This window comes from Gavia stellata, chromosome 6 (genome assembly GCF_030936135.1).
Source record: "Gavia stellata isolate bGavSte3 chromosome 6, bGavSte3.hap2, whole genome shotgun sequence".
In the NCBI taxonomy this organism is placed as follows: domain Eukaryota; kingdom Metazoa; phylum Chordata; class Aves; order Gaviiformes; family Gaviidae; genus Gavia; species Gavia stellata.
Window position 1 is genome coordinate 10,194,200 of NC_082599.1, and position 19,190 is coordinate 10,213,389.

General features: G+C 42.4%; 1 protein-coding gene across 1 annotated transcript in view; it reads right to left on the reverse strand.

Annotated features, from left to right (window-relative positions):
* Positions 1-1,952, reverse strand: part of LMBR1 (limb development membrane protein 1) — a 71,233-nt gene extending 69,281 nt beyond the window's left edge. The window contains exon 1 of the mRNA XM_059819119.1: positions 1,890-1,952. Within this exon, the coding sequence (XP_059675102.1) occupies positions 1,890-1,952 (63 nt within the window). The remainder of the gene's footprint in view (positions 1-1,889) is intronic.
* Between the last annotated feature and the right edge of the window lie 17,238 nt (positions 1,953-19,190).

Consider the following 19,190-nt stretch of genomic DNA (forward strand, 5'->3'; position numbering starts at 1 on the left):
AAGAGCAAGAAGTCATTCACCAAATATTCTGCCTCCACTGTCCAAATACAGCAACACTGCACCTCTAAAATATAAGCTCTTGATGTCTTACATGATTTCTTACATGATTACACCAAAAGGAAGAGTTACCAATTACTCTAGCAGGGCTGAAAAAGCTTTAGAGAAGTAGCTGCAGTATATATGAGCTAGTTCTTTAAGAATTTAGTAGACCTTCACTATTTGTAACAGTACCTGGGGAGGCTGCACACAGACATTCCTTCAGACTCAAAATCTGTGCATCCTACTAGGTACAAAAGCACAGTATGTAGCATACAATGTGTTAGAACAACACTCTGGTGGACATAAGTAGGAGATAATTAGCGCACAAAGAAATACAAATGGAAAAGTGGACACTAGGGAAAAGATGGATGCTAGCATCCAGAAGAGATGTATGATTTGCATATACACCTGTGTTTTTGTAGCACAAAGGATATTAAGATGTTGCTTAAAGACTTATTTACAAAAGAGTATTTTTCTTTTTATGCCCCTCCACTGGTCATGGCTTTCATGACATACGCTACATCCACTCACAGAAAAGGGAAGGTCAGGAAAATCTCCTAAAGTAACAGTTCTCTTCATATAGACTTGTTTTGCAGTCTTCAGGAAAAAAAAAAAATCCTAGAAATATAATACTTCACCCAAAAGAAGGAAGGTCTTAACATACAGATTCTTAAAATGTAGAAAAGACATTAACACACTAGGGAACCAAGCAATCCTCTTTTATCAAATAACCTAGCCATAGGCCTACATAAATCAGTTAACAGTGATATTGTCTCCCAATACAGCTGAAAAATTTTTAAAGCTAAATTATGAAATCATATTTTTATTCAAGAAATCCATTCTTTCTTAGACAGCAGTAACTGCAAACAGAATGTAATTACCCAGCTGAGTTAGGATGGCACGTGCATAGAAGACAACACTACATGTCTCCTATGTGCAGTATACATTTCCTTCCTTGAACTGAAGCAGAAGAGAGCCAAGCCCCATCAAAACACCTCTCTCGACTTTGAATAGTCCTGAAAACAATTATGAGGCAGTCAGAGAAGAAACTGCAACAGCTTTCTCCATCTAAACCTAAGGTGTAGTGTTGCACTTGACTACAGAAGGTTGAGGAAGACGGGACAGCACTGGCACTGCTTATGTGCTCTGTACTGCTCCACTTGGAGAGCATGGGGCATGCAGCAGCACTGAGAACGACACGAGGGGTTAGGGAAAACACGAAGGTTACACACATCCGTTGCAAACAGTGCAGCGAAAGACAGGAGGACCTTAGTATCACAAGCGATAACACCAAATCCTATGCACACTTTACAGTAACAAGGCTGCACTCGAAGGCTGAGATGTTGAACACATCGCACAGAAGTACATACAGAAGCACACCTACGTCCTGTATGTATAGGCGGTATTGCCCCTTTTCGCTGAAGGCACAGGGCGAGGAAAACCCACAACGGGGTAGGAGTCGGGATCCTCACCTCGCGCCCCCTCACACCCAGCCCGGCGGGGGAGATGCACGCACAGCTATGCCCACACGGGACGGGCCACCCGAGTCGGTCTGGACACGGGAGCTGGGGCGAGGGGCAAAGCCGCGAAGGGCAGGGAAGGAAAGAGGGGAAGAGCGAGACAACCCCACGGCTGCCCGGCGACGGGGGCTGCGGTGGGCGGAGAGTACAGCGAGGGGGGAGGAGGGGGTGCCCCGCGGCAGCGCGGCCTCCGGCGCACCGCAATGACAGGTCAGGGAGGAAGGCGGGAGGAGGGATCGCGCAGCCGGGAGCTGCGAGGGCAGGCGGCCGCGGGGGCCCGACGGAGGGGCGGCGGCGGAGGCACGGCGGTGCGAGGGCGGTGTCGCCTACCGTGTACTCCCGCACTTGGCTGTGGAAGTTCTGCTCGCGGATCGTCACCTCGTCCGCTTCCATCCTTCATAGTCCCGCGGCCCCCGCGCGCAATGGCGGCCGCCGCCGCCGCGCCTGCTCCTGCCCGCCCGGCGGCAGGCGGGCCACCATGGCCAGCGGCAGCGCCGGCTGCTCCCCCGGAGCCTGGCGGCAGCTGAGGAGCTCCGGCGGCGGCGCTCGCGGCTGGCTCCACCGCTCTGTCACCGTCCGGCGGGGCGCGGAGGAGGAGGAGGAGGAGGAGGAGGAGGAGGAGGAGGAAGGGCGGGCAGCGCCGCCTCAACTCCTCCTGCTGCGTCACTGCGCAGCGTCCACACGCACACTACTGCCCCGCCCCCAACCGCCCGGGGAGAGGCGGGGCTAACGGATAGGAGGCGTGGCCAAACCACCCCGAGGCGGGGGAGGGGCATTGGGCGGAGCTTACCTTTAAGCGAAGGGCGGGCGAACCAACGTTCGGGGAGCGGCTACAGGGAAGGCGGGAGTTAGGCTGGGAAGGGGCGTGGCCGTGGCTGAGCCAGAGGAGTGGGCTGGCGTGAGAAAGGGGCGGGGCTTGAGGCGCGGGGTCGGAGGGTTGCCGGTTTTGCCTGAAAAGGGAAGGTTTGCGCCCGTTTGGGGACGGGCAGAGCCCAGGCGTGTGGTGGGGGCTGGGAGCAGAGGGGGAAGGAAGAGGAGGCACCTGCGCCGCCCTGAGGGGAGGGGACAGGAGGCTCCTGAGGCCCGAGCGGGGCGGGGGAGCAGGCAGAGGCGGGGATGGCGGAGAGCTTCCTGCGCAGGGCCCGGCGGGGAGCCCCCTTCCCCGTGAGGGACGTCACCGGGGCTGTCCTGATCCTGGGGTCGCCTGCGAGATGTACCCGGTCCTACCCACGAAGGCCCCTGAGGAGATGGGTGTGAACGGGGGTTACACTCCGCCCCCAGGGAGCAGCTACGGACCGTCACTGAAGTCGGGCAACGTGAGGGAGTCTGGGGGTGTTCTGGTCTCGTTGATCCCCCTTGAACTCAGCCCTCCCTGTAAATGCATCAGAATTTCTAGTGTGAAAGATTGTACTTAAAACTTACAACTTGCGTTCCGCTTGTCCAGAGCAGCTTTGTGTCTTTGAGTGATTTCTGTTGGCAAATTGCTGTGTTGGGTTTTGGCCGAGCGCGGTAGTACGAAGGCACAGTCTCCCAGTTATTCCTTATACACACAGGCAATTTTCTTTGTTCCTGAGTTTGCAAGTAGATCAATTGTCTAAATATACATCAAAAATATTAATCTAGGACATACTATAAATTATGGATGGTGATTTAGCAAATCAAACACTTACTTCTATCCAAATATGTAGCATTATTCCGAGGAAGTTTCAAAAACAAGAACCATCACTTTCTGCCTACTTAGATCTATTGATACATTATACATGATATCTATGCCAATTATAATTCAGGTCATATTTACTACCCTCTGGCCCATTTTCTTGGTTAAAAGCAGATGATGAAGTATTTATTAAATTTTAGAGTTAGCAAAAGTAATTTTCGACTGTCTAATGTATTTCTTGTCATTTGGAATGCAGAACTTCCTTCAGCTTCAGTATGGCCACGGTTTCACCCGTGTTCTTGTGATACTTGTGAAGATACAGATGAGGTATTTGCAGGCAGAATGGGTGTGAGGGGTCAGAAATGTCCCACTCTCCCTCCTCCCAAAGCCCACTGCTTGAGGAGGGAGACTTTCTAGGCTGTAGGAACCGGAGAGGACCATTAAAAGCAGACCTGAAGGAGCAGGGAGCACAGAGTCTTTGAGATGCTTCTTGGGAAAAGCTGTCCTACTTTACAGCTATTCCCTGCATAGCACTAGATTGTGTCTGATAGACAATATTATTACTCATTTGGGTTTTTTTCTTCAACCATTCCCACTTACCTTCAATCACCTTTTCTTCCTGGGATGCTGAAAGTGGTGAAAGCACCAGTAGCTGCCAAGAAGAACTTTACATGAAACTTTGGCTTGTGGGTAATGCTGTTCCCCTTTCTGGACTTGGTTCAGAGAGAACAGTGTAACTGAAGACAAGGTTTATAGGTAGAAGTAATATCTTTTATTATAACAACAAACACAACTGGAAAAAGTAGACAACTGTTTGGTATGCAAGAACCTGTCCCCAGAGAAATCAAATTCTCTCAGAGCTGCCTATAGAAATTACATCAGTGGACTCAAAGACAAACCCTGCTCTTACAAAGTGTCATGCTTAACGTTTGTACAGAACAGATAGGTTCCCAGCTTTCATCACTTTGTATAAAAGACCTACGCAATAAATTGCGATGGTATTATAACCAGGGTGTGAGAAACCCAGCATTTAGGCCTTCACTAGATTTGCGATGATGACAGAAGTGTTGTAGCCAGAACAAACCAGATCTAAGAACTGGGGAGACCAGAAGGTCCAGTCAAAGGGGAAAAACGGGGACAATCAGAGATTAGGCCAGCAAACAGCATGTTGAAATATACATACTAATACCAAGACAAAGGAGGAGCATGGTTGGAGTTCAGGCCCCAGTCAAGCAGCAAGCTTATCCAGGCAACAAGGATGACCCACAGGAAGCAGATGGAAGAGTGAAGCAGTTCGGGGAAGAAGAGACAGTGAAAGCCATAGTTACGAATCAAGAGAAGGAACTAAGCTTAGGGCAGGGGAATCTACAGGCTCTTGGGGACTCTCTGCCAGTAAATACCAATAGCTACAGTCAGTTAGGAATGTAGGCCTGAGGTGAGATTTAGTTCCTGAGCTACCTGGAAAATGATTCACCCACTGCTAAGGAATAGCTCACTGAATCTGAAACTAAGTTTATTTCATTAAGGAGGTCCGAGAGTTGTATCTAGGCACCAAGGATTTCATACATTTCTAACTTCAGGTGCAGACATAGTAAACACTGCTCTGAAATAGAAGGTTCCAAGGGAAATGGGCTGTACTTTTGTAGCTGTTATAGAAATAAAATTAAGTTTAAGGTGTAGCAGAATTGAACCTTCTGCTTCCACTTGGGCCGTATGTTTTCTTTTTAATATACTGAATCTAAAATATACCTGAAGAGGAGATACGTAATTTGTCTCCTACTATGGACTGGCAAGTTCTTTCTTCCATTTCTAGCAGACGAATCATCAGAAACATGATACACGTTCATATTTGCTAAGATGACAGGAAAAAAAGAAATAGCTTCAATCCTTTCTTGGGCAGAAGTTATTGCTCAGTTCCAAGGTGTCTACATCACAAACGAAGGTCATGGCAGCCAGAACAGCAAAGTCTATTTATATTGAAGGAAATGCAGTCTAGATTAGGCAGCTGTTGAGAACTGACGAGAAGGCTGACTGATGAACCCACTGATTTTTGATGGGAGTACAAAAGTAGTATTTTGAAGAATACCAAAAGAAAAACTCAGAAATTAAGCCTGACATACCTTGCACCAGACAGTGGTTAAAAGACCTCTAGATGTTTTTCCTCCATACTTCAAACATAACAAAGACAGTGCTAGAGGGACTGTCCTTAGCAATTCTTAGGACCTCCTCAGGAACCTTAAGGTGCTTGGTCTAGGTATAGTCTGGATATGATTTAGGTGTAAATAGAACATTTTATCAAGCTGCTAATGTACAGATACACACACACACAAGGAAAGTAATGAAAAACAGACTTCTATTAAGGTGACATTTAGTGGTGCCTAAGCCCTCAGCATAAAAGTTGAGAGGATTTAATAGATTTTGCTCAGTTCATTCCTTTTCAGCCTAGTTTTAAAAGAACAGCTTTTCAGCTTCAAGATAACGCAGTAAGTGTCTGGTATCCTGAATCCCCAAGGAGGGTTTTATGTGCACTGGGTTAACTCTGAGATTCTCCAGAAAAAATATTGGGATATTCAAGCTAATAAAATCAGTTGAATTGGCTAAAATTGAAGTTGCTAAACGTGGTGGGTTGACTCTGGCTGGACACCAGGTGCCCACCAAAGCTGCTCTATCACTTACCTTCCTCAGCTGGACAGGGGAGAGAAAATGTAATGAAAGGCTCATGGGTTGAGATAAAGACATAGGGAGATCACTCACCATTACTGTCACGGGCAAAACAGACTCAACTAGGGGAAATTAGTTTATTACCAATTCAAAACAGAGTAGGCTAATGAGAAATAAAACCAAATCTTAAAAACACCTTCCCGCCACCCCTCCCTTCTTCCCGGGCTCAACTTCACTCCCAATTTTCTCTACCTCCTCCCCCTGAGCGGTCCAGGGGGATGGGGAATGGGGGTTGCAGTCAGCTCATCACGCGTTGTTCCTGCCGCTCTTTCCTCCTCACACTCTTCCCGGGCTCCAGCGTGGGGTCCCTCCCATGGGAGACTGTTCTCCACGAACTTCTCCAACATGAGTCCTTCCCACAGGCTACAGTTCTTCACAAACTGCTCCAGCGTGGGTCCTTTCCACAGGGTGCATTCCTTCAGGAACAGACTGCTCCAGTGTGAGTCGCAAGTCCTGCCAGCAAAACTGTCCAGCGTGGGCTCCTCTCTCCACAGATCCTGCCAGGCGCCTGATCCAGCGCAGGCTTCCCACGGGGTCACAGCCTCCTTCAGGCATCCACCTGCTCCAGCCTGGGGTCCTCCATGGGCTGCAGGTGGGTATCTGCTCCACCGTGGACCTCTGTGGGCTGCACGAGGACAGCCTGCCTTACCATGGTCTTCACCATGGGCTGCCGGGGAACCTCTGCTCCGGCGCCTGGAGCACCTCCTCCCCCTCCTTCTTCACTGACCTGGGTGTCTGCAGAGTTGCTCCTCTCACTCCTCTCTTCTCCAGCTGCAGTTGCGCAGTTGTTTTTTTCCTTTTTTACGTATGTTATCCCAGAGGCACTACCACCATCGCTGATCGGCTTGGCCTTGGCCAGCAGCAGGTACATCTGGGATCCAGCTGGCATTGGCTCTGTCAGACATAGGGGAAGCTTCTAGCAGCTTCTCACAGAAGCCACCCCTATAGCCCCACCGCTACCAAAACCTTGCCACGCAAACCCAATACGCTAAAGTTGGAACTGTTTCACTAGGAAGGTTACCATAGAATTTGTCAATGGATTTTAGATCACCATCTTTAACTGTAAATGTGAAATTGACACCATGCCTTTAAATCTAAATTTATCTAGCAGCATTTGAATAGGTGATACCTCCTTTTCCAGTCATCATTCAGCCAAATGCAGCTTGGACTAAACAGAAAATAGGAAATTATTCTCTCAGTTAATATGCCTACTTATATGATTACATTCAAGATATTGCCTAAGAATTGGCCAGATGATTGAAGCCTGAAGCCCAATTTAGTATGTTGTTGAGAGTGACCTTTGATTTTAAAGAGAACTTCAGGTAAACACACACCACAGATGATACCCAGAACTTTACATACTCAAAAGCCAATTATGGAAGACAAAAAGAAAGATGGAAAAGTTAAAATAACTTGATCATGGTGTAAAAGAAATGTTACACTATCGTAATTATGTACATTAAGATTATTTATTGGGTGATCATTTCAATGTCTTATATTTTGTAAGCTAAAGCATAACAAGAATTGCATTATAACTTGAGAAAGCCAGATCATCAGTCTTGGATCTGGATTCAACTTGAAATATTGCTGATTGGCATTTTGTTTCTATTCATACCTTCTTTCTATTTTCCATTTGTTTGCTTTTTTAAAATAAAACATTATTTTTTTTGTTCCAAATACTTCCAGCTTGTATCTTCATTGTGTCAACCCAGTAACACTAACTCCCCAGCTAAATGCTACATTATGGCATAATATATGTATTTTTTGAAACAGCCAAGGGAAAGAAATTTAAATTGAGAATGTTGGCACAAAAATATGGATATAAGCTAGTTCAGTATAGACCCACATAGGTATGTGCAGGATTTTATATATATAGTCATCAATATATTGATGAATCTATACCCCCAAAAATAGAAGGAAAAAAATGCATCATCAAAGTTAATACAGTTTTGAACAAGCTTTTGAAATGAACATTTGAGTAAAATATCTCCACTACTTTTAACTTAGAGCTGGGTCCATTTATAATAATTTTAGTGAGATTGCTTTCAATAACCAAGGAACTGGATTCAGTGATGAATAAAACCCCTTCTGATCCTTAGGTTTGCTTCACTGATAGGAGCCTAGAGTCAGAAGACCTCTGCAGAGTTTATAGTCAGTGGCATAAACTCTGCAGAAGCTTGGTATTGTTAGGTAAAGGAACCGTAAGTCATGTCATGAAGCTAGAACAGTTTCTGTTCCATATCTAGGCAGCATGAAGTGACTGAAAGCTCATTTTGCTTCCATTCACCTTTACTGTGTCTTTCATTTCCCATTGTGAGGATTCAAAACAGTCCTCAAAACAAAACAAAAAACCCCAACAAAACAAAACAACAACAAAAAACTCACCACATCATTACAGCTTAAACTTGTTTAGAAATTAGATAAAAGGAAATACACCAGGATATGTGGCTGCACATAAATGTCAAAGTTCACCTGCTATACAGATATGAACAAGCCCAGGGACATCTGCTCCATGCTGTCAATCCATGGCTGATTTGGCTGATTCTTCAAGTAGACATTTATTGGCAGAACTCCTGAACTCCTGCCAAGGTCAATATTGTTACAGAGTTGAAGAATCAAAAAACAAAACAAACAAAAAAAACCAACAAAAAAAAGCCTCACCTTCACCAGTCCATGTCTGTTTTGAGCCCAGAAATTAGTGTTTGATTCAATCAGTCTCTGAAAGGTGTTCAGCTAAAGTGGATGGATTAAAAGAGTGAAAACTGACTACTTCTCTTGATGGTGTGTTCAATATTTAATTACCATCTGTATTAAAAACCATGTCTTATTTCTGATTTGAATTTTACTGCCTTCAGCTTCTAACTATGGTTCTTGTTCGGTCCTTCCCAGCTACAGCTAAGAACTTTAATACTAGATATTTCCTGCTAATCACAATTCACCTCAAAATCTCCTTTTCAGTCAGTTAAAAAGATTTACTCTAAGTAAATCTATTCTTCAAAGATTTTTCTCAACCATGAACTCATATTTTTTTCTCTTCCCTGAATTGTCTCCAAACTTCTAACATACTTACTAAAACACAGGCAAAAGAACTGAAAGCAGTATTCTCAGCTCGGTTGCAGCAATTCTATGAACAGATGTAAAATCACCTCCTTATTTTATGTTATCTATTACAGATCATTTTACAGAGGAAAACAGCACACAGCCTCAGAGGTTACTTCCCAGCAGCAAATGGGATGTGCTGTTGAAGAAACTTGGGTTTACTCCTGTCTTCCTGCTATCAGAGGTCTGGCTGTAGGTACAAGGCTTCCTTGTGGCAGACCTAAAGTAAGATTAATGGCTCTTTCCCCTTGTTTTGGGTGGCCATGTCCACTTACTTGCTTACATAGAGTAAAGCCAGTTTTAAGGACATTTTAATCCAAATACTATAGCAATCATTTCCTTCAGGTAGAAAATAGTGGCTACCTCTACCTTTGTTCATATCAACCAGCAGCAATCCATTCTGAATCATTGTTCTCCAGATACAGCCTCGGTTCTATAGATAGGACCTTGATTCCTTGTTCCTGGTGCATCCATGGACATTTGAATTCAAGCCTCTTTTGTTTTCTGCTTCCCAAACATTTCAGATTGCTCTGTATGATTAGCTCATCTTTGTACTTTACCACTCTGTTATTTCCAGTTTTTTGTGGATGACACTTTTTTGTGTCATCTGCCAGTAGTATAAGCAGTGATTTGTTGACCAGAATAAATACATGCTTTAAAAAAAAAAATCATTTCCACCCCTATTTTTTTATTCAAATCAATTTTTCTTATAATTTTTCTCATCTTTGGGAACTTCACAACTTACTAAATACACTGGTTGCAAGTGTTCTGTTTGCCCATATGGAATATGAGCTTGCCAATATCATGGGTTGGTTCCATGGCAACATCATAACGGGATCCAAAAGAATTATTTGAGAGTGAAGCCAATATTTTTTGTGTTAGCAAATAATCATTAGAAGCTTTAATGTTGTTTTACCACTAGTTGAACAATAGCACTAGCATATGTCTCTGAAACCAAAGTGTCACAAATAATTTTTCTGTTCTTACAGAACAGATGCTTTCTGCACTCCTGTGTTTTCTCTTCAGTCTACGTTTAGTTCCCATTCTTGAAGTGCTTCTATAGTACCATTTAAAATGACTCCAGCCCCTGCTCCACTTTGGTTTGTTACGTACGTAGCACTATAGCATTACATCTATACAACATGCTGCACAGGCTATAGAGCCTCACCCATCACTACGTCTGTGCTTTCCCTGCGAGTTTTGCTGATTGTTTACCTTTCATTGTTTCTCTGTCCTTTTTGAATATTCTCCTTTCATTTGTGGGCCACTCAACATCTTTCATTAGACATCTTAGTCTGCCAATTTACTATTGATTCTAAAACATGTGACCATGCATTAGCTGTATTATAAATGATGAAAATGCAAATATCCACCCATATTATCGGTTCCTGACTACTTAACATGGCTGTACTCACTGTCCTTTAAAAAAAAAAATGAAATCATTAATCTGCTGGACCATCTGTGCTCATTCTAAACTATCCTCAAGTTATTTTTTGGTAGTTACATAGTTTTGAGAAATTAAATTTTACAATTTTTGGAGAAGATGGGTTGCCCTGCCAAATCCTTAAACAATAAAACACATTTTTGGTATTAGTTAAATCATTTTATTTTTCTCTCTTAAATTCAGTATCTGACTCATCATGACTAAGATGACTGTACTGTTAAATACCACATGGAAGGCATTTCAAAAATCTAGCCAGTATTAAACTACAACCGTTTTTCAGTCTGTTTGACAGAATCACATTGTATAAATTTAGTCTTTGAAAGTAAGCCATGCACTTTTTATGAAGGACTTTTATCCAAAATGCTAGAAATTTTAAAGGAAATAAATCATCTTAATTTCTAAAATTAATAGGGGCAAGATTTATTCTTAAATCATGGATACTCCTTTCTAATTAAATTCAAATGTGTTTAATGCATCTCAGGAGTGTTAAGATAATAAGTAGTCCTTTTCTGGAACTTAACATCCTCGATCCCTGTCAATAATTATATTGGGTGACTAATAAAATATGATGCCAGGCATTTTTTAAATCTTTATCTTCCTCCTCTGTCTCATTAGCAAAATGAATAGGTTTGCTCCACAGGCACTACCTAATCTGGAGAATTCAATGTTGTTCAAGGACATTGCAAATAAATTTCAGCAGGTATTCCTTCACACAACAGTCATATATAAAATGCACTTTTACAATAGCTGCCAGTTGCCATTCTAAAATTTCTCTTTGCTGTATAAGCTTATTGTTAGCATCAAAGGGCCACTGCAACTGTCAAGTCTGATCTCCTGACCTGGAGAACTTCATGCAGTTATCCCATCAAAGACTACACTCTAAGTAGAGCTTCAATGATCAATATTTGATTCACAGAACATACAGCACTCATCCATTGCACCAGTGGTCTATCAGAAAATGCTGACATCATGAGAGCAGAATATTTTATAACGTAAGACAATATTAACTTATTTTCAGAAGCTGGACTATGATCTACCAGGCTTTTTAACAAAAATCATGCTAGTAATGTGAAATTAGGTAATTTGTTCTTGAGAGTTTAACTTCCTTTCTCAAGTAGATATTACATTAAGTAATTACACCGCCAAGTAACAAAAATATGGCAGGATCTTCAACCCCTGGGATGATACATAGTCCTCTGGCCCTCATATAAAAGCAAAAGCCATCTCTAGTGACTTTAAACATTTGGGTATATCTAAGTATTTGAATGGAGGACTCCAGATATTTCATACTGTCTTGAAGGTGGGAGGATAGAACAAGGAATAGGTTGTGATTCATCCAACTCTTGAAAATACTTTCATCTTCCCAATTTTAGGTGCTGTAAGCCATACATTAGATTCAAATTATACCCACCCTCCCAGTAGCTGCAACTGCAGAGATACCCTATGCTGAATGTCCCATATATGCCTATGCTACAAGGCACATATATGATATTTGACCATATTTTACACGTGTCACATAGTATCATAGAATGTCTCAAGTTGGAAGGGACCCATAAGGATCATCAAGTCTAACTCCCTGCTCCTCGCAGGACTACCTAAAACTAAGCCATATGACTAAGAGCGTCGTCCAGATGCTCCTTGAACTCTGACAGGCTTGGTGCCGTGACCACTTCCCTGGGGAGCCTGGTGCAGTGACCGACCACCCTCTTAGTGAAGAGCCTTTTCCTGATGTCCATTCTGAGCTTCCCCTGATGCAGCTTCATTCCATTCCATAGGGCACCCCTTTGAAAGTTACTATCACACTGCGCCTGCTTAGGTTTTTTTCGATTTTATTGAGCCGTAGCTCTTGGCCTGGGCAAGAGGAAAGGTCAATCTACACAACATACAAGAAAGCATGCAGCTGTTCTACAAACCCTCCAAATCCAAGGTTTGTCTAGAGACTACTGTCCACACACTTCTCATCTGTCATCCATTTTCTTCACTTCCACCTATTCTGACTTGCATAGAGAGGTTGTTGCCAAGGTCTGTGCCTTGAATTCCAGGCCACACTTAAAAAGAAGACTGAAAAAAACACAAGAGAAAATATCTCATAAAGGTCAGCCCTTCCTCCTGAAGCCAGCTCAAACTAGGCAGACACTTATCAGACACTGAAAGACATAGTTCTATCTTCCTGTGTTCCTTGGAACACCTGGAACCTCTCAAAGTACATTCAGACTAAGTACAAGCAGAGACTGTACTTAGCCTGTTCCCTGGGGCAGGCTGTCAGGGCCCTGAATGTCCCAACAGGGCCCTGACCAGTTCCACCAGGAATCTCGGTCTATGCTACATGTACTCACTGACCTCTGGGTAGGTGGCAGAGATTAGCCACATCCAACTGAAAAAAACCCTCACCCTGCCCCGTCCCCACTGAGGATGCTGGGGAACAGGAATTACTCTGGGTATGGGGGTGTTGCAGAAGCCTTCAGGGCTGCGATCTGCCTCTGTGGCTGGGCTTAGTATCCACCAGGATTTGGAAGTTAACCTGGAGCTGTGGGCAACCCTGTGGGAAAGTTCCTGTGCGTACATCTCTACAGGTACTGTAATTCTTAATGAGGGACCTACTGTTCCAGGCCTTCAGTTCTGATGATGCCAGTCTACATCCTCATTAAAGAAAGTCCAATATCACAGTTTAAGAGTAGTGGGGTATGGGCATCAGTCATGCTGCTATGATGCCGTGGCATATCCCTTTCCCCTGATCTCATAAAGCTGGGGATGCCACCAACTATGTTAGAAATGTTATAGATGCTCTCTCTGCCCCATCTTCTGCCTGGATTGTCTAGTCAAATAGCACTGATATCCGAAAGCCCCTTAACAGCCTGGTATCTGAGGCTGCTTCCTAGATTGGAGGATTCATGGAAGCATGTGAATCCATGACAGGTCAACTACAGAAGCAGACCCTGTCAACTCCCCCTGGTGATGTGTGTTTACCATATGCCACCATGGATATGCGATGCCACCATCTTACTCTGCCTCAGGTTTTCCCATGCTCCAAACAGGTGTGAAGGCAGGGTCAAAAGTTCTTCATGACAATGCCACTACTCCCTGGCCTGTCTGCCATTCCCTCAGTAAATTGCATCCATGGCCTGGATGATGTCATCCCAAACCCTCACTGTCAGCTGAATCCTACACATAGAAAAGGCATGTGTCTTCTGGTCTTTCGACAGAGGAGCAGCAGAGGGGAAGGTCTGCCTACATTACTGGCTTTCAAGTTGCATCTTGAACTTGTCGAACTGCATAAGATGTCTCCTTTGCCTGACCAGGTGTGCCCTGCTCTCCTACATGCTGCTAATGGCTGATATGAGAGGAGTGGGACAACTCCCAGCCTTATCCACATAAGGTTAAAAGTGTCAATATTCATCCTTTCATCTCCAGTGTATGATAATGGTCACTGACCCCATTTCTCATCAAAGATGTGGTCATGCATGGCTCAACCTGTACTAACTACTACCTTACACAGGAGTGCATCTTCTCCCTGGCCCAAGGAGATAATCATACTTTTGGCCTTGCTATAGGTGTCCTTCAGCTTTATTACCTCTAGCCAATTCCCTCTAGTTTCCACATGTTCCATGTTGATATGGCTGTTGCAGTCAGGCTTTCCCAAAATTCTGGTCCCACCTTACAGAGAAAGAAAAGCATAGAGCTTCATATGGCCCATCATGTGACAAGTTCAGAGCTGCCGATGAGCTTAGCTCACCCGAATATGCTGCCTCTGTATCACACATGGGAGGATAGAAGGCTGCAGAGCTTTTAGAGAAGCACAGAGACAAGGAGCTTCTTCAATGTAAAAATAGGTACACCATTTATTCATTCATTCTTCTTTGAAGAATATTCCCTACAAACTGGTCACTGATAAACTTGCAGAATCTAGTTTCTCTATTTTCAGTACTGATAAGGTTACAGAGATGTGATCTGTCTGAGACAGATGGTTGTTTGTTTCTAATTCATGTCATTCTGCGAGTAATCACTTATTTAAACTGTAGGGATAGTACAAAGTTAACAAGGTTTCATAGGATACGATCATATTGTTTTGCATCTTCTGTGTTGATACCTCAAAACTTATTTGCTTTCACAGAAACAATATTTTTTTGTATTGTTGGTTAATTTGCCAAAAGCTAAACATACGTTAAAAGCCTACACCAAAATTCACTATAAGGCACACTGGGAAACCTGGATACAAAGGGGTCACTTCATCCTGAACAGTAAAAACAACAAACCACAGGGAATAACTGCAGTTTGTAGTCACTGGTAAAATATTGCATAGGATGTCGTTTTCTTTGAAGTACTGGTAATGCTGCATAGCATATGACAGAATTTTACTATTTATGTAGTCACATCTGCGCTGAACGCTGTTTCTGTAGCCTGACAGCCACCTCCCCATACCGCACTCTGTCCTGTTATCATTGTGGGTATCCAAGTGCCATTACTCTGGGCATACGCTGTCCTGATATCATCGCCTTTTTTAAACCCTAGCCCACAGCATGCTTTGGTCCATTTAGAGTCACATGCTCCCAGAATTAGCATAATTAGGATATAATTTCAGACCTATTTGCTGTCTCATTGTGTGTTAACACATGGATATCATCAACAAAGTAAGAAAACAACCAACCTCTATCAGATGGGTCTTCTTCACGCTTCAGTTCTATTACCAAAGTGACATTTAGTCTTGAATGTATTCAGGCTGCCAGCAAATCTGTAAAGGAAATCATTATTGAACATTGCAGTTGTCTTACATAACACTATATGCTATGACATATGTTTGGATTTTCTGTTGTAGGGGTAGAGGTAGCACCTTACACAGCAGTGAGCTCGTAACCTTTCCAAGTTCTCTTCGCCCCATACACCGCAGTAAAACACCAGCAGCACCTTAAGTGAGATACAATTTTTCAATGGCTGAAATGCCAGCCATACTCCTTCCCTTCCTCTGTCTTACATCCCCACCGCTGACCACCATCTTCAACACCATCACTACGCAGCAGGATCTGCTGGTACATCCTTCTACCCTTCGTATTCTCTGGTCATACCTTGAGTCGTGACAAGTTTGTGGGAACATCAGCTCTCCTGTCAAATAGATCTGAAGGAAGCCTCAAATTCCTTCTCCATGGCCTGAAGAACCTTACAGAATAACTGAATCAAAAACTATTTTGTCTGTTCATGTAACAAAATTTATCACATAATCTGGCACTTGTGAAGTAATCCTGCAGCAGACACTGTACACCTCCAAGTTCCCTACATCTAATGGATTTTTATATTACTGCAGGCTAATAATCTCCATAGAGCTTCCGAAAAATCCAGGTGAGGATTTCATTTTAGCACTTCGTAAAAGTACCCGAGCAAGTACCTCTCAGGCTGTAGCGCTGATCCTGTCCAGCTTTGTTCTTGTTCAGTTTGTTCCCACTACACCTTCAGCAGTATTGACACAGCAATACATGGCCAGACAGACTTGGGGAAAATAACCTAGCAAAAATAAAAAACTGAATCACAATGAATTCTCTGAGCCAGTTCATTCTGTGTTCACACAGCAGAAGGAATGATTCCCTGAGCAGAGCCACCACTGTTACAGAGAGAAATGCTTGTGAGCTACGCTGTACACTCAAAGCAATCACAAATACGTTCTTCTGTCTGGCCCATGCCATTTTTAGCACTGAGAGCAATAGAAAATGTGAGAAGCTATATTGTCCTTTTGCTCTGCATACACACGATCCTCATAAAGGATTCATGAGTCAAGAAATAACTATAGACCATAATTTTCAGATAGTTTTTCCTGCCCTATGTTATGGAATAAGAAATACTCCTGCACAGTGTCAGCGGGACAAGTTTATTGCATTTTTTGGAAGAATTTGTTTAAAGAGTCATTCATGCAATGAATTTTAAAGTGTACATTTTAAAATCATTAAATCAATTTATGTTTTATATTGTATGTATACTTATACATAATGTGTGTCTTATACGTAATGTGTCTGTGTATTTATATATATATATTTTTATGTGTGTGTGCTTATTTTTATTTATATTTAAAGTTCTCTGAAATATAGTTACCTTGCAATACTATTAAAATAAGTTGCTGTGGAAGACAGCATTGCATAGCGTCCTCTATAGAATTTCTTTACAAGAGCCACATTATACTGATTTGTATGCTAAGTTAATTTGAAACCAGGTATTGGTATTTCCTTTTTTTGACAAAAATCACTGTCTATTGACTCTACTGGGTATGGTATTTCTGCCTTTCTAAAGAAGCAGCAGCTTATAGTATTCTTTCATATGAGTTTGTGTGAGTATGTATACAAAAGAAAGAAAAACGTAGTTTAATTACTGTTGGAGTGTCTCTTCAGTTTACCAATTTATAATGTGGTTTATATTTTATTTACGTAAGAATAGCATTGAAGCCTGTGCCCCAAATAAACTCTCTCTTTTAACATGGAGGAAATATTTAAATGGATGCTTGAATTAATTATAAGAACTGGTAACTAAGTAATACAAACTGAAAAAATATGCTTATATACAAATCTGAAATATACATAAACTGAAGCATTACCTTAGTTATCTTCCTCTGTTAGATGCATCGCTGCATGCACAAAGCCATGTACCCCAAATCAATGCCTTCACTGAAGCTACACACTGGAAAAAAAATGGGAGTTTTGACTACACAGAAATATAGTAAGAACTTCACAATGTGACCTATAGTTTTTACTGAAATAAATTAATGGATGGCATGCAGATGCCAAGATTAAACAGAGTAATAACAAAACATTAGTAAGCACTTTCAATGTAATTAAATTTTTGATGTATTACAATTTTTAGTGTGTAATTATTTTTGAAGGAACTGGAAAGTGATACTGGATCACACCCTTATTCAACCTAGTTACTAAAGAATAAAATGCAGCAATGTTTTTAAATTCTATTGCAGAATAATAGTGTATTGTCCATCACAGATAATGATGGCAAGATTTTTCTCATCTGATAATCATTCATAGTGATTACCTAATAAAAGGACAATCCTTGGTACTATAAGAACTTATGGTCAGTCCAGAATGTAAGCAAGCATTGAAATGTGCTATATAAAGCATCTCAGCTTGCAAGTGACCTTGAGTCTCTGTTTCCTTATTACTGGAGGTTGGGATTGTTCCATGGCTGCATTCCCAGTCTGCATCAAGGGCATGCTGGTAACATCGATCTTAAACACTGGTCTTTAAAACAATTTTTTATGTTGGCCTTGAACAGGTCTAATAATTTTGCTTAATCACCTCTGTTCCTACACAAAAACTGGAATCTAGGCTGATTTCTAATTTTTCATTCTTGTGAAATCCAGCCACAGGCTTTCTGTCTGCCATCAAATATCTGGAATCACTGTTAGATAAAATATGTCAGATGCCCTGTGACACCCAATCATCTTTATTGTATAGAAGTTCACTTTCAGTTTAGAGTAGAATAAATTCCATTTGACTCAGAGGTCAGTACTTGGGAAGAAAAATGAGAAGTGTGTTCATCTGCATATTCAAATATGCAAATGGGATGCATCCAATTTGCGTTATTTGCCTCCTAATGAGAATGACCTTTTCTGCTGATGGGAAAAAGCAATTGAACTTGGGCATGTGAAAGTTATGGAAGAATACAGAATTCCGAATCTCTAACAAAACAGGTCAACTGCTTGCTTCTGTGAATAAAAAAATAATCGAGGTCATATTGAACCCTAAATCCCAGTGTTCTTTCATCTTTAGGGACACCCCGGTTAGGTTCAGAATCTGAAATTTGCTGCTCAGATGTACCTCTAATAACACTTCTTGCCTAGCACCCTTCCTCTTCACCATCCTTTACAAAGAACATCTAAACGAGGAGCGGCTGAGGGAGCTGGGGTTGTTTAGCCTGGAGAAGAGGAGGCTGAGGGGAGACCTTATCACTCTTTGCAACTACCTGAAAGGAGGTTGCAGAGAGGTGGGTGTTGGTCTCTTCTCCCGAGTGACTAGTGACAGGACTAGAGGAAATGGCCTCAAGTTGCACCAGGGGAGGTTCAGGCTAGATATTAGGAAAAAGTTCTTTACTGAGAGAGTAGTGAAACATTGGAATAGGCTGCCCAGGGAGGTGGTAGAGTCACCCTCCCTGGAGTATTCAAGGAGCGTGTGGATGTGGCATTGTGGGATGTGGCTTGATGGGCATGGTGCTGTGTGGTGTTGGGTGGGTTGGTCTTTGGTGTGTTGTATTGTGTGTGTGTGGTTTTGGATTTTTTTTTTTTTTTTTTTAGGTTGGACTTGATGATCTTACAGGTCTTTTCCAACCTTAGTGATTCTGTGATTCTGTAAACAGTTCTCCCGCCACTAACGTGGCTCAGCTTAACACCATAACATCTTTATTGTTATTTTACATAACAAAATTCAAAGCTTCAAGATTCAAAGATTAAATGACTTGCCCAAGCCTACAAAGAGGCTGTTACTACATCAGGATTGGAATTCAGTTGCATCTGGTCTTTGGTCCTGTGTTCAAACACATTAGATCAAGTTTCTCTCAATACTGAAATTTAAATGGAAGGAAGCCACGATCAATTTACAAAGCAGCATTAGGATCACATAGCCTGTGTTGTTCTACTTCAGTGAATGCCACAGAAGGAAATGAGTCCTGCATATAGGCAGCTCATCTGTAGACAGGTAATATCATCATTATTGCCATGTATTACTATACA